Raw genomic sequence first — 15,333 nt, 5'->3', positions numbered from 1 at the left:
TAATAATTTGGGTGTGCTTAAAATGTTATTGGGGTATCAATGCAAAAAAATAAATAATAATAATAATCTTTCCACATTTTCAAATGTTAATTAATATATGTTTTAGGTAAAAATATGGCATAGATATATTTTCATGAGAGCCACTAAGAATATTAATAATGCATAGTATATTTCTGGCACAAATACGCTCTCTTGCATTAATGCTTTTGGCAGCCATTAATCATCTCAATGTTAAACATAAAACCACAACAGCCAATAATTATGAAATAGTTTTGGCATGCAGTGGGAGTTTTGCATTGTTAAGGCTGGTTCACACGGCAGGATAATTGGGCCGATTTTAGCCCCGATTCAGCCCTTCCGACAATCTTAGGATGCTCCGATTATCGTAAAATAATCTGATCAAATATTCCTGCCGTGTGTGGTGTGTTAAGACTAATCTCCTCTGCTCGGAAGAATGTCGGGACCGCTCCGATCTCAAATCGGGGATATCCAACATGTTGGATTTATTTTGCCCGATTTCTTCTCGTGTGTGGTGTCCCCCGAGGACAAACAATCACGCAGCCTGTGGACTGTGGCGTGTAGCCAATCAGAAAGCGAGGTGACGAGGCAGTGATAGTACCGGGAAACAAAATCAAAACAGCCGGCGTATATAATATAACAAATACAAATAAAGTCGATGGGCATAACTACATCCACAACTGCAGTCCACCAGAGTACATGGAAACTAATATATGAACGTTTATTTCAACGGTTATTAATCTGTGTAGTACGTAACAACATTTCTATGAGATAAAACAACAACTTATCTCCATATCATGATATAGCAAGTATAGTCCATGCTCGCGTCGTCTCCACCTCTTTGACCATCGCCTTTTCTTATTTTTCTTATGTTTTTTTTCCCGTTAAAAACAAAGCACAAACTATGGCCACTGCATCCTCTTCGTCCGCCATGATTGTTTACTCTAAAGTCACGTTTGATCTCGAGGGATTTTGCGAGATTTCCCGTCTGACCTGGGAATGCTCGGGAGTCAAATCGGTTCGTGTGTGATGTGTTGATATTGCCGTGTGGCTGCACACCACACACGGAGCGACCAAAACTGTTAGACCCGTGATTTTTTATCGCCGTGTGTGGGGTCTCTCAGGTTTGGAAAATCTGCCGACAATTTTAAAATCGTCCCGTGTGAACCAGGCCTTAGCTGTTCTCATTTGTTCTGTGTGATTCTGATTGAATCAAACTAAATCAGTAACATGTCATTAAAAATGATATTCCAACTGTCAAATTTTAAATATCTTACTTTACTATATTATTAAATATATTGAGCAAGTAAACTGAATGCTTCTAGTGGCAGTATTGATCATCACTTGATGGTGTTTGCAGTGCTGGTCAGACCCCTCAGAAGATCAGGCATCTGTACAACAGTGAGCTTCTGGATGTTTACTGCTCTCAGTGTTGCAAGAAAGTCAACCTGCTCAATGACCTAGAGGCCAGACTCAAGAACCTCAAAGCTAACAGGTAAGAGTGACAGAGTGGGAAATTAGCATATTGCTATGATAATCTAATAGATTGCAACAGGGATGATGTACAGTATTTTTGTAGTCCCACGCGGATGTTAGCATAACACCGTTTCCATCAGCAAAAAGCTTTTAGGACTTTCCATTGGCTTTTGGATTAATGCAAAAAAAAAAAAAGCAGCTCTGTGACCAACAAAAGTTTTTGATTCTTACATGTTTTTTCACTAAAATAATCTGCACAAATGAACTAAACTTTTATGAAGCCTAAATATGGTCACAAAAGTAAAAAGCTGAAGTTAGGCTTTAGATGAACTACACCTCGGTTGCATGTCTTCACCATAACAATGATTACGCAAACTTTTAGTATTAACTTAAAATCTCAGTTTGCAAGAGCGAAAAGTCACGCCCCATTCACAAGGGGTGTCAGCGTTAACGCTTGATGGAGGACATTTCTGAAGCTTTGTACTGACACAACCGCCATAGTGACAAGACAGCCAATCAAGTTAGTTTTCTGGTGTTTCATGAACGGGATTGGCTAGTGTCTGCGCTAGGGTATTTGCATAAAATGATATGCCTTAAAAGTAAATGAGAGGTGTTGACGCCGACGCCCTGTGTGAATGGGGTGTTTGAAGACACAACTGTGGAAACGGACTAGTGAATTGATGAGTTTTCCTGTTAGCCATTATGACCTCTAATGTCTGCGACAACCTCTAATCCCAGCTAGCGACTTGTTAGCAACAGCCTTTTTGAAGACACATAAAAGCTTAAAAAAATCAAAAAGGGCGGGTATTACTGATGTAGTTTATGTAGTATAATAAAATAACCACAGACCTTATTTCAGACAATTAACAAAAAAACATAAAATAAATAGAATGATGGAACGTGCAGTTCAAAGATACTGCCTCATTGCTGCAGTACTCGGTAAGCATAAAAATACACGAATCACACAAATATTGGGTAAACAATTTCTGAATGCACCCAGCTCTTATTTGATTTTTTGTTGTTGTTGAGTATTGATAGATATACACATGTATTTATTTATATTTGTCTTGCCTCTTTCGCCATCTTGGATTCATTTATTTAATTTAACTGATGCAGTGCATATTAATAATGAACTAGAAATATATTTATGTAGTGATGTTTTTTTTTTCTTCTGCAGCCATTTTATGCTCAAGTATGATTATCTAGCATCCTCTCTTTCCTAAATCAGTGGTTAAATGTCCATGATTCAGTCTGAATGCTGTCTTTAGTGCCCTTAACTTTGCAGCATCAATAGTTCATATTAACTGGCATAGCACTGCACTTCTGAGAGGATTCTTTGTCTCAGTTCACTCTAGGTAAAGCTAGATATATCTTTATGAGTCTCTTTAATCACCCCGGTCTGTCTGAAGCTTTACCGGGAGACGGGTTTCATCAGAGGAGCCGTTACCATGGCAACAATATTCCAGTCAGTCAAGGGTTTACTAATCTTTGTGAATGTTATCAGACAGTGAGGAAAAACTGAGCCCCTCAAGAAAAGCCTGGGGTGTTTAAGTGGGTGTGTGTGGTGGAATTTGATGAAAACTGCTGGAATTATACTTTTATTATTATGTGGACACCTAACAAATTTGGCACTTCAGGAGCATGACACTGCAATCTCTCATCTGTAACAAGATTTAAAGCATCATGGGATCATGAGGTTTCCACCTCTGCTGCTGACACACGAGACATTATACTGCAGACAGAGATCTTCTCTCTTAAAACCTAGTGAGCTGCCTCACAACATACTTCCTACTGTAGATAGACAGCTGCCTTCTAAGACAGCATCATGACCGTCAATGGGACAACAGCACAGGAGTTAGTTCAGAAGTATAGAGACAGCACACAAATACGGAAAAGACACAACTGACTTTAATAGAATGTGACCATATCTGCCCAGTTTTTCAGCGTCCTTATATTTCAGCGTCCTTATATAATATTTTTCCTATTCATTTGCCCCATAGGAATTTTTAAAAAGTCTTTGTTTAAGAGGTATAAGGTATAAACCAATATAGCTAACTATGAGGAGAATCACAACGTTATAAAGTTTGATTTAAAAGTATAAAAAAATGGCTACTGTACGAAACTGTACATAACAGCTTTAGTGAGGAAAAAAGCTACAATCCCATGAAGCATTGCAAATGATTTAATCAAAGTAAAATGGTAAAGAAATATAAAACTGTTGATTTAAAGTTTATATAGTGCGGCCCGATGGCTTCAGCAAAACCATATACCATTGATTAACAACCTCGTAGATCAGAGTAGGTCTATTGAGAGGTTTATGAAGGTTTATAAGTTATCATTCAAAATCAGTTCTGCTTTAGAGAAAATGAATGGGATTTTAACTCCCAGAACCCAACTGTTGCACTCTGTTGAGTTTGAGGTTAGCATCATGCTAATAATACTGAACTGTTTTTATTTATACCTTCAGAACTGAATGAAATATATGTATTTTTAGCTACATACAGTACATTACTTCCTCTAATACACTAATTTTTTTTGATGTAGTTGTTTCTGGGATTGCCTAATCATTTTTTTTTATAAATTATAATGAAGCAAGGTATTTTAGGGGGCAGCATAAACAAGTGGCTACCTTTTGGAACTGAACAAGAGTTGCTGTTTAATAAGAGCGGTGTAATTTCCTTTTTCTCAGGCTGAATGGGTGTGAGGGGGAAGTGGGATCATGTGGCATTCTGTGGCCTTTGGCTATTAATCCTCTGGCATTTTTGTCCAAATCCTCCACTGCATGCTCTGCTGCAGTTAAAAGGCATTCATGCAAAACACGATCGGCACCAATATGAACTGCTCTATAGTGATCAGCAAACATTTGGTTTATTGTATTAATAAGTATTGTCTGTCTGTCTGTCTAGTACGGAGATCTGCTGTTGAATCACTGTTAAGTTTAAAAAACCATCAAAAGCCAACTCTAACAGGGTCCTGACAGGTCATGAAGAACTATGTGTGACTGTCCTTTTGTGGGAATGTGTGTGAGTGTTGTGAGTGTATTTGTCCTCATGTCCTTTGGTTTGCAGATTGTCTGGCTTCATCATTGTTGTTGTAGTTAAAAGTGTTTTGTCACTGCTGGGCTGGATATGAGGACAGGAGAGCTGTTTCTGCGAGCTGCTTTGAGTTCAGATCTGACTGATGTTATGAGAGAAGGGGTTTAAAGAGAGACAGAGGGTCACACAGTTATATAAACCCAGACAGTGGTTTATAATTAGAGTGCAGGTAGAGGTCCTCCAGAGCTGTCTGATTATCAGTGTAATCTCATGACCCAGGACAGTCCGACTGCAGTACATGATCTTGGCCACTTGGGGCAATAGTTAATTAATAATTATGCTCTAAAAAATCTGCTTAGTAGAATTGAATCAACAAAACATTGCAGTGGTTGCACTGCAAGACAGAAGGGTTGCACTGAGGAAGATCAATAAGAACCTGTCTATCTGTCAGTCAGTCAGTCAGTCAGTAAGTCATTAGATACACATTAAACTGGACTTTCTGCATGGCATTATATAATTTTTTTTTTTATGAATATTGTTTTCTAATACAGGGATCTTTTCCACTTTCTTTTTACAGCCCAAACAGGAAAATTTCCAGTACAGCATTTGGTCGGTAAGTCTCTCATCTTTGTTACTTTCACAAGATCTGTAGAATATGAGATTACAAAGCACTGGCTTCATACCCATTGCCTGACTTTGAACTAACTTTTTGACTGTTAAAAAATATAACATTAACATGAATGAATGAAACATGTATGAATGAAATTTGTCTGCCATGTGACTTAACCAGCGTCAGTTTTGTCACTCCACTGCCATTCATAAACCCTCTCCCATGGCCTCACGGGAGAGTAAAGTATCTTTAGCAGAAGAAATAAGTCAACTGGTCTACTTTCAAATACTGTCAATTCAGACATATGTACAACTCCTTCTGCATCCATTTTTTGCCTACTATATGGCAGTATTCGATTTCGGATGCCGAGTAAATCCCTTTTTGTTTAGAGAGGAGAATTATTAGTGACTTAAATTTGGTTTTCTAATTCTCTGTTTTTCTGTGTCCCACAGTCAGCTCTTCCACCACAGTAACTTCAGCAGCAGTCAGGGCAGCACAGAGGACCTGTTCAGAGACAGCATCGACTCCTGTGACGTTGACATCACTGAGAAGGTCCTGGAAACATGATAATGAGTCACTGAAGACCCTGTTTATGCATAAAATTCAAATATTGTTTTATACTATTATAATGCTGTTTTCCTGTGGATGTGATTCAGAAAACATTGTCTATAATGATGAACTCTCTTCCATTTCTACTGCAGGTGAGTTATTTGGAAAAGAAGATAACGGAGCTTGAGAATGACAGTCTGGCTAATGGAGATCTGAAATCCAAACTTAAACAGGAAAACACACAACTAGTTCATAGGTAAAGAGATCTGACTATAAGTTACAGACACAGCACTACACAGTATAAAGAGCATACTGATACATTTAATGTAATTATGTACAGATGTGATTTATTATTTATTACTTTGTTTGTAATTATAATTCTCTTCAAAAATGTTGAGGTCAATAAGACTTCTTTTTTTTTCGGAAAGAAATTAATGTTTTTATTTACCAAGAATTATTTTCATTGATCTAGAATCAGAGTTACGACATTTATAATGTTAGAAAAGTAATAAATGCTTTTATTTGCAATGACTGCAAAAATACAGCTTTACCATGAAATGAATATATTAGGCTTTAAAATATGTGAAATTAGAAAACGTTTCTTTTAAATTGTAATTATATTTCACAGTATTAATGTTTATACCCTAATACACTTTTATCACATAAATGCAGCCTTGGTGAGCATAAGAGACATATTCATATGAAGTATATGTTTTCTTATGTCTATATGTGTTTGTACATGTTAACCCATCAGGGTACATGAGCTGGAGGAGCAGATCAAAGATCAGGAGGCGCGTGCGGAGCAATGTTTAGAGGAAGAGCTGAAGAGACACAGAGAGGCCTACAGTAAGATGGAGAGAGACAAGAGTACTGAGATTGAACTGCTTAGTAACAGGTACCTAGTCTTCTATCAGAAAACTAAAAAAATCACATGTATATGAGTCGTGTGGAGTTTTCAAGACCTTAAAACACTTTATAATGACTGATTTCTGCCCATAGGGTCCAGCAGCTGGAAGAAGAGAACGCAGAGATGAAAGTGAATGTGTGCAGACTCAAGTCTCAAACTGAGAAACTGGACCAGGTCAGATATGCATCAAATCTTATGTTCATAAGTACAAATCCATTGACCATCACCGCAAGCACATGACCCACATCAGCTCATCAGGTTATGCGTCAAATGGTTTGTTTTACTTGCTATCTTGCACCATGCACTCACCGACACGTTCAGCAACCATTTTCACACCATCACTCCTGACCTCACTGAAGCATCTTTTGACACATTTCAGCAGGCAGAGAAATCCCTGGAGCTTGTCGGTGTTAACGGCACACTCTTTCATGTTGCTTGCATTAGCTAGTGTAATGAGTGTGAAAGCTTCTGCCTACATGACATTAGCAGCCCTATTTGACGCAGCGCTTGTGAGGCTTTGATCTCTGAGATGGAGTGAGCCATCGTCGAGCAACTGCACGACTTGATGCTGCAGCATTTCCCATAAAGCTAAAAAACTAGGTCACTGTCTGATATAGTTAAAAAATTAAAGGTCCTCTTGTGGACTAGGCTGGAAAATTCTTTTTTTTAGTTTCAGATCAGCTAAAGAAGCTGCATTTAAGGTGAAATTGTTGTCAGATTTTATTGCTGATTTGAAATGCAGTGAAACATTAAACACACAGGTGACACAAAGTTTTCACAATGCTTCTTTAAGTGGATGAGTCACACTTGTACGCCTATTGACTAGTTTTGCCTAAAAAAAAAAAAAACGCTGCATGATATCCAAAATGGCTGTTAAGTGAATTGACTTGTCTTTTGATTTTTTTTACTCACATTAAATCAAGCCAAATTTATTGGTACAGTGTTTTAAAAAAAAAAAATACAAATAGTTTCAAAGCAACTTCACCAGAAATAATAATAGTATCTCTTAAATGCTTTAATTGGTACTCGACTTCTGTCATTATTTACCCACCCTCATGTCATCCTAGATGCATTTGACTTTCTTTTTTCTGTGGAACACGTATTATGATTTTTAGAAAAATATTCCATCTCTGTTAGTGCATAAAATCCATGTGGATGGGACCCTCAAAGTTGACACACATTAAATCCAAACACTCTCAGAAATAAAGGACCAAAAACTGTGGTTTTTGAAGCATCGACTTCGAGGGTCCCATCCACTTGCATGACATGGAAATCTTATGGATTATTTTGCTAAAAATCTTTGTTTGTGTGTCATTGAAAAAAAAAAAAAAAGTTGTGTTCATTATGGATGACATTGGTGAGGAATTTTCATTTTTTGGGTGGTGTATCCCTTTAATGCTTTAACATAGAGCAGTTTAGGGCTAGGTGAAATGGCAATATACAAGAATGGTATGAATGATCCTCCGGATTAAGATCTGGCTGTATTATATTTATTATATTTTCTAGCAGATTTATCAGTGCCACAGTGCCTTGGGCACAAAACTGAGCATTCAGATGTAAGTGATCAAGAGATTTATATATTATCTAGCGCTCTAAGCAAAAGTAAACAGTTCTCAATATTAATGAAATTATAACCAGTTGTCAAAAAAGCTGATGCAAGTAAACATTTTCCAAATTCAATTAGCAGTCATTAAAGCGGTGATGTTGAGAAATATGTGGGTATGGCTTTATTTTAAATCATTAATGTCGCACTATAGAGACAAGTAGTTTAGACAGGATAACTATTTCCTCACTATGTATATTTGTGCACAGGAGAAGCAACGTATGACTGATAAACTGGAAGATACAAGCCTGCGTTTGAAGGATGAGATGGATCTGTACAGGAAAATTATGGATAAACTTTGGCAGAACAGACATGAGTTTCAGAAGGAGCGAGAGGCCATGCAAGAGGTAACACCGTGTCATTTTCATTGCAGATTACAATTATACACACACATAAAAATCTCCAGACCTCTCACAGAATTCACACATGCATGTAGCTGATTGAGGACCTACGGCGTGAACTGGAGCACCTCCAGCTCTTTAAACTGGAAACTGAGAAGCCCGGCCGTGGCCGTAACGCCGCAGGACTGTCCGAGTACAATGCCAAGACTCGAGAGATTGAACTGGAGCATGAAGTAAAACGGCTTAAGCAGGTACAGTGGAAAGATATGGCTTAATAACATTCTTATTGTGCTGTCTGTGATATGTCAGCTTACGATGATATTGCAAATCAGTCTGGTCCATGATTGTTTGTATGATACGTTGTATATTATACGGTTTCTGTGTATACTTTACAACTCTCAAGCGCCGTGAAGCACATGAAAGCATCACAAAAGTGGCTTATGCACTATATATATATATATATATATATATATATATATATATATATATATATATATATATATTAGATTTTAATATAAGGATATGTCTTATATAATTAGAAGAATTTATATGCATCAGAGAAATTTCTGTGACATTTCCAGGTGGGAAATCACACTTTTAAAATTCCCTCATATACAGTAAGCTGGTTTACCAATACCATGAGAATCCTTAAGAATGAAGAATTAAAATGAGAGTTTTTGAAAGAACCAATCAAAATAGGAAATATGTCTTGATTTTAGCTAAACCTGGTTTAGTCTTATTTTAAATCATATTAAGCTATATTGTGGTTCCCTTGGAAGTGTGCTGATTCCCCCAATGAGAACCACTGCTGTTTATTATATATATGCATACTGTATACTTCCTTGCATTGAGTATGAATTGCTCACTGATGTGTTTAATCATCTAACAGGAGAACCATAAACTCAGAGACCAGAATGATGATCTGAATGGACAAATTCTCAGCCTCAGCCTTTACGAGGCCAAAAACCTGTTCGCATGTCACACCAAGGCCCAGTCACTGGCAGCAGAGATAGACAATGCCTCCAGAGATGAGGTGAGAACAACATTCACAGTGTACAGAGACCTGCAGAGTCCTGAAGTTTTGCCTGGTCCCTTTGAGGGACTGCATATAAGTTCCCACTAGAAACCTGCGCAAGACCAATTTTTCCATCCCACTCCCCCTGCTCCCACAGAAATATGTATGATTTTGTCCTACTCCCGCCCGCAACATTCATGTTTTGTCAGTTAGTACAACCATGACATAGTTCTGTAACATCGAATAAGTTCCACAGCATCCCAGCATAAATGCTCACAATAAAATATTTGTTATTTAAGCATAATTAGCCTATTTTAACAGAAAAGCAAGCATGGGGTGCTGTGTGCATGGTTTGGCATGAATGCGAGCAAAGAGCTCCCTTTATAGACACTTAAAAGCTGACATCAGTTCATTGCAATCTCACAAAACTCTGTTATAACACAATGAATATATGCACAATGAATCTTTCAAAATGTTTACACGTTGTGTGTTATAATGAGAGGATTCGTTAGCACGCAATTTTCAGTGCTGCCTAAGAAATTTTAAGTGTTGAGTGGATTCTAATTTAAACACTTCTGATTGGCCATTGCGTTCCAATAATCAACAGTTATGTCCGTGTTTGGCTACACTGGTCTACGCTGCAAGCACGTGATATAAATAGAAACTCTGCATATGCTTGCTCCAGTTAATCATTATTATTTTATATTAGTTGTTCTTGTTGCTTGTATGCAATATTGAGTAACAATTTATTTGTTTTTAGATGATAAGAATGATTCTGTACCTTAAAGGGATAGTTGAAAATTCCCCCACGATTTACCCTAAACCCATCCAAGGTTTCTTCTTTCAGACAAATACAATCGGACTTACAGAGATTTTGCAGCAAAATAACACATGGCTTTGGGGGGGGGGGGGGGGGGGGGGTGAATAAAGGCATTCTGAAGTGAACCAATGCATTTTTTAAAGAAAAATACCCATATTTAAAACTTTAGAAACTGTAATCTTTAGTTTCCGCTAACTGTCACATTTTACGGATGACGTAGGACCTAGGCAAGGCAAGGCAAGTTTATTTATATAGCACATTTCGTGTTTTAGCACATCTCTACTGGAAGCTGATTCCAAGGAACAGCATAAGAATTAATCACACTCCATAAAATGAAATATGAAGTTTATTTATATAGCACATTTATCACAGCAAAGCTGACCAAAGTGCTGAACAAAGTCAAAGATAAACATAAAATAAAAAAACAGATGATACAGTAAAACAATAAAAAAAACATAGATAAAATCCAATTTAAAATGCCTGGGAATAAAGATATGTTTTCCACTTCATTTTAAAAGTTGTGATAGAAGGTGCAAGGTGAATGTCCAGTGGAAGTTGGTTCCAGAGATGGGGGGCAGCAATAGAAAAAGCCCTAACACCCTTCGTTTGAACGAGGGACAATTGAAAGAGCTCTAACAGAAGATCATAGAGATCTGGAGGATGAAACGTGAATAAGATGATCTGACAGAAAAGATGGGGCTTGACCATTAAGATTTTTTATTATGACAAAAGCAGTCATAAGATTTATACATCATCTATAAATAAGCTTTCCATTGGTGTGTAGTTTGTTAGGATTGGACAGTATTTGACCGAGATACAACGATTTGAAAATCTAGAATCTGAGGGTGAAGAAAAAATCTAAAATACTGAGAAAATCACCTTTAAAGTTGTCCAAATGAAGTCCTTATTACTAATCAATAATAACATTTTGATATGAAATGTCTTCATGGAACATGATCTTTACTTAATATCCTAATGATTTTTGGCATAAAAGAAAAATCTATAATTTTGACCCATACAATCTTTTTTTTTGGCTATTGCTAAAAATATACCCCAGTGACTTAAGACTGCTTTTGTGGTCCAGGGTCACATATTTGGTTTTCCTTAAGCCATACTTTGTGTAGTTTTAAAGATACTAAATGTTACAATACTAAACATTAGCATTTGTTCTAATCTAGAGGGACTTCCAAAATGTCCTTTTAGCTTTACATATCATCATTTTTTTGTCACTCATTTGGTCAATCTCTCCATCCTTCCAGCTTGTGGAGGCTTTGAAAGAACAAGAGGAGATCAACTTCCGTTTAAGGCAGTACATGGACAAGATCATCCTGGCTATCCTCGACCACAACCCCTCCATCTTAGAGATCAAGCAATAGGCTCCTGAGCTGAGAGCGGATAGAGGACTCCATTCAGGCCAGGGGTGTAAAATGCACCACCTCTGCCCCTTTACATCAAGTCATCATGTATTTACAGACAAGTAGCTGTCAAAATGATTGTGTCTCTCATGTGCTTGTCTCACACACGTGGGTCACGTTTCCATCACTGCTCATGTCATCACGCTGTGCGTTTAGGCTGTAGAAATGACAGAAACAAGTGATGAAACTGGAATCTAGAGTAGAAGTGTACCTTTGCTCTCAGTTATGTATAAATATATATACACACTACCTCTGAGTATGTACAACTCAGTGTTGTATTCTACACGACATGAACAAAAGAAGTAGAATTATATTAAATATCACACGATCACACCATACAGGAGAACTATACATGCACCCTATGGCATGTGAGGGTTTATTATTATTATTATTATTATTTGAACATTTAATCAGCCCTCAAGTATTTCTTTATAACGTGCTGTGTGCCTATGAAGTCTTAACAGTCCAGCACTGAATCAACAGACAGAGCAATAGAAAGACATGACTGTATAATAACTGTAATCAGCAGATTAGGGAACTTCTTTTGAATGTTCTCTGCCAACACACGCTGTTGTCTGCTGTGAAAATCATAATAAAATCATGCCATGCCATCCCAAGATGAGATACACTGCTGTTAACTGCTGATGCTCTCAGTTGGGCTGAAATATTGATATACAGCTTCTAACTATGGGTCTGTACTGACCATCAGCATCCACAAGTGAACACAGTACAGACGACACAGCTGTACAGTATAGTATATATACGTATAGAAAGAAAAGTCTATAGAATATGTGAAAAAGAAAGGTTTATTTTTCTTAGAAGTCCGAGTTTGGATGAAATAGTCCACTGAAGTTTCAAGGAAGAGCTGGATGTTATACATAATGAGTGAGAGGTAAATGATTATTATATAATAAAGTCATTTTTGTATAACAAGAAGTACAAAAGCCCCAAAACCATGACCATAATAAAGTCTGATATACCTATATATATATATATACCTATATATATATATATATATATATATATATATATGTATACGCACGCACACACACACACACACACACACACACACACACACACGTTTTTGTCAAAAGTGGGGACATCCCATAGGCATAATGGTTTTTATACTGTACAAACTGTATATTCTATCGCCCTTCACCAACCCTAACCCTCACAGGAAACTTTGTGCATTTTTACTTTCTTAAAAAAAAAACTCGTTCTGTATGATTTATAAGCATTTTGAAAAAATGGGGACATCGGTTATGTCCTCATAAGTCACCCTCTCCTTGTAATACCTGTGTCATACCCATGTCATTATTCAGAGTTGTGTCCTGATATGTCACAAAAACAAGAACACACACACACACACTATTCAGATAAATGCTGTTCTTTTGAACTTTCCTCAAAAAAAAAAAAAAAAACACATTCCACAAATAAAATATACAATATTTCTTGATCAGCAAATCATCATATTAGAATGATTTCTGAAGGTCATGTGACACTGGATCTCAATTACTGGAGTAATGACTGCTGAACCCTCAGCTTTACCTTCACAGGAATACATTTTTGATCAAATAACTGCAGCCTTGGTCAGAAAAAGACACTTCTTTCAAAAACATGAAAAAAAAAACGATAAAACAACTTTTTTTTTTTTTTTTTGATCTTGTCACCTGGTCAATAATATCTTGATATTGTACATCAGTGCTATGTGTAAAGGAAGCTGCACATTGAACTGTACATCCCATGAATGTATCACCACGCCACTCACATTATTCTGTATTTCCATTTTTCAGATTTAGCCAGTCAAATACGATGGGATTCAGTATTTTAAATTCTTGTGTAGTCTGGGAAAGGAGCCAAAACTGCTACATGCTCGACTGTCACAAACTAGTTTTGCTTTGTTGCACAAATTGTACTGAATCTATTTCTTTGCATGGTCTTAATCTCTCTCTGTTTCTGCCCTTTATTTGGAATGTAACAATGTTTCGGTTGTTTCAGTAACTATTATTCTGATTGGGTATAGAGGAGCCTTTATATCTTTCTGTTCTATTTGTGTTGTAGCATTTTTCACTCATTGTAAATGTTGTACAGAAACTAGTTAATATTTGTATCGATGTGTCACTCATCAACCTTAATCAATAAAGGAAAGGCAGTCTTTTATACAGTTTTATGAGAAATGGCAAGATGCACATGCAACTATGTAATGTATACATCATTTGTAACCGTTGAAATGAAGTGACATCACACCGTCCTCATCAGTGCTGATGTCACAGATGAGACTCGTTCTTCATTATCAATGTAAAGAAAAGACATTGGATCTCGAGCAGTCAGTGATTGCAATCTTCTGAAAAAAACCCACCCATATTAAAACCTTATTGTTTCATATAATTTAACACTTGGATGACCAAACCTAGACCCATTCCCAGTAACAGTGTCAGTTTTGCACATTTTAAAGAGTTGTGCTGTGTCTGTGTCCACTGTAACAGGTTCGACGTAACACCGTTTAATATGGGTCATGGTTTTCACAACCTTTTTTGTTGTTGTTATAGAAAAAGAAAAATACCTTTTTTTGTCCAGTGTGTGGGTATGTATTACTATTCCTCATTTAAATTTACACAAGTAGGAAAGGACTAATGAAAACCGCTTTCAGAAAATTCAATAACAGTTTAAGAGCCTCAAGAACTATGACAAATTTGAAATGCTAAATAAATGACTTGTTTTGGCATGACTTGAAATGACAAGAGTATTGACTTTTTTTGTCTTTTCCATCCGGTTTTAACACATGAACAGATCGTTTTTTATTTTCAAACAACGTTGCCTGATTCAGTTAGTACTAAACGTTACTTTGTCTTCATCTAGTGGACAAAGTCTGTAACATCAGAGGCCCAGACATCTGTCCCTTTCATTTAGGATGAATGTAAGAAATAATATAAATAAAAAAAAAAGTAATGCTGTGGATAATCAAAAGAAGTATATATACTCTTAATAATATACAAATAGCATGAGAGAGATTTATCTTTATTGTTAGAAACTGCTGAAAATTATACCATTTTAAGATGAGTAATTATTTATATCTCCCCTGATACTCAGCTGTGTTTTTGTTTGTTTTTGAATATTTCCAGATGGTTCTTTTATGTGTGTCACTCTGAAGGACATTACATCACAATAAAGGACAGACATGGTAGTTATTAATTTAAAGAGGAGAATTACATTAAATTATTTAACTATTATAATTATTTAACTTTGAACATGTCAAAAGAGAAAGTTTCATTTTGATACAAACAATATCAACATGTTTTTTTTTTAAACAAAACAAAATAATTTCCGTCAAAAAACTCTATTTATTTCTCAAAAATAAAAATAAAAATAAAATAACACAGCAGCTTTTATAAAAACAGGTACACAAAGCCCAAATAAACGTTTAACCATTTACTGCATTTAATATATATAGAATGTAACATTCTCTACAAGATTTTGTTTATTTTTTATTATTAGATAAAGTTTTTTTGGGTAACCTAAAATGGTTCTTGGAGTCTCTGCAATT

At 36.3% G+C, this 15,333-nt stretch overlaps 1 protein-coding gene across 2 annotated transcripts in view; it reads left to right on the top strand.

The window, feature by feature from the left end:
* Positions 1-14,524, top strand: part of LOC127951056 (rab11 family-interacting protein 4A-like) — a 52,554-nt gene extending 38,030 nt beyond the window's left edge. For both annotated transcript variants that reach the window (XM_052548681.1, XM_052548691.1), the window contains 10 exons: positions 1,379-1,513; positions 5,107-5,142; positions 5,592-5,691; positions 5,841-5,944; positions 6,443-6,583; positions 6,688-6,769; positions 8,408-8,545; positions 8,635-8,790; positions 9,429-9,572; positions 11,634-14,524. In XM_052548681.1, coding sequence (XP_052404641.1) covers positions 1,379-1,513; positions 5,107-5,142; positions 5,592-5,691; positions 5,841-5,944; positions 6,443-6,583; positions 6,688-6,769; positions 8,408-8,545; positions 8,635-8,790; positions 9,429-9,572; positions 11,634-11,750 — 1,153 coding nt within the window. In that variant the 3' untranslated portion in view covers positions 11,751-14,524. The remainder of the gene's footprint in view (positions 1-1,378; positions 1,514-5,106; positions 5,143-5,591; positions 5,692-5,840; positions 5,945-6,442; positions 6,584-6,687; positions 6,770-8,407; positions 8,546-8,634; positions 8,791-9,428; positions 9,573-11,633) is intronic.
* The last annotated feature ends 809 nt before the right edge of the window (positions 14,525-15,333 follow it).

Source organism: Carassius gibelio, chromosome A3 (assembly GCF_023724105.1).
Source record: "Carassius gibelio isolate Cgi1373 ecotype wild population from Czech Republic chromosome A3, carGib1.2-hapl.c, whole genome shotgun sequence".
Classification (NCBI taxonomy): domain Eukaryota; kingdom Metazoa; phylum Chordata; class Actinopteri; order Cypriniformes; family Cyprinidae; genus Carassius; species Carassius gibelio.
This window is presented reverse-complemented; position numbering and strand designations above follow the sequence as displayed.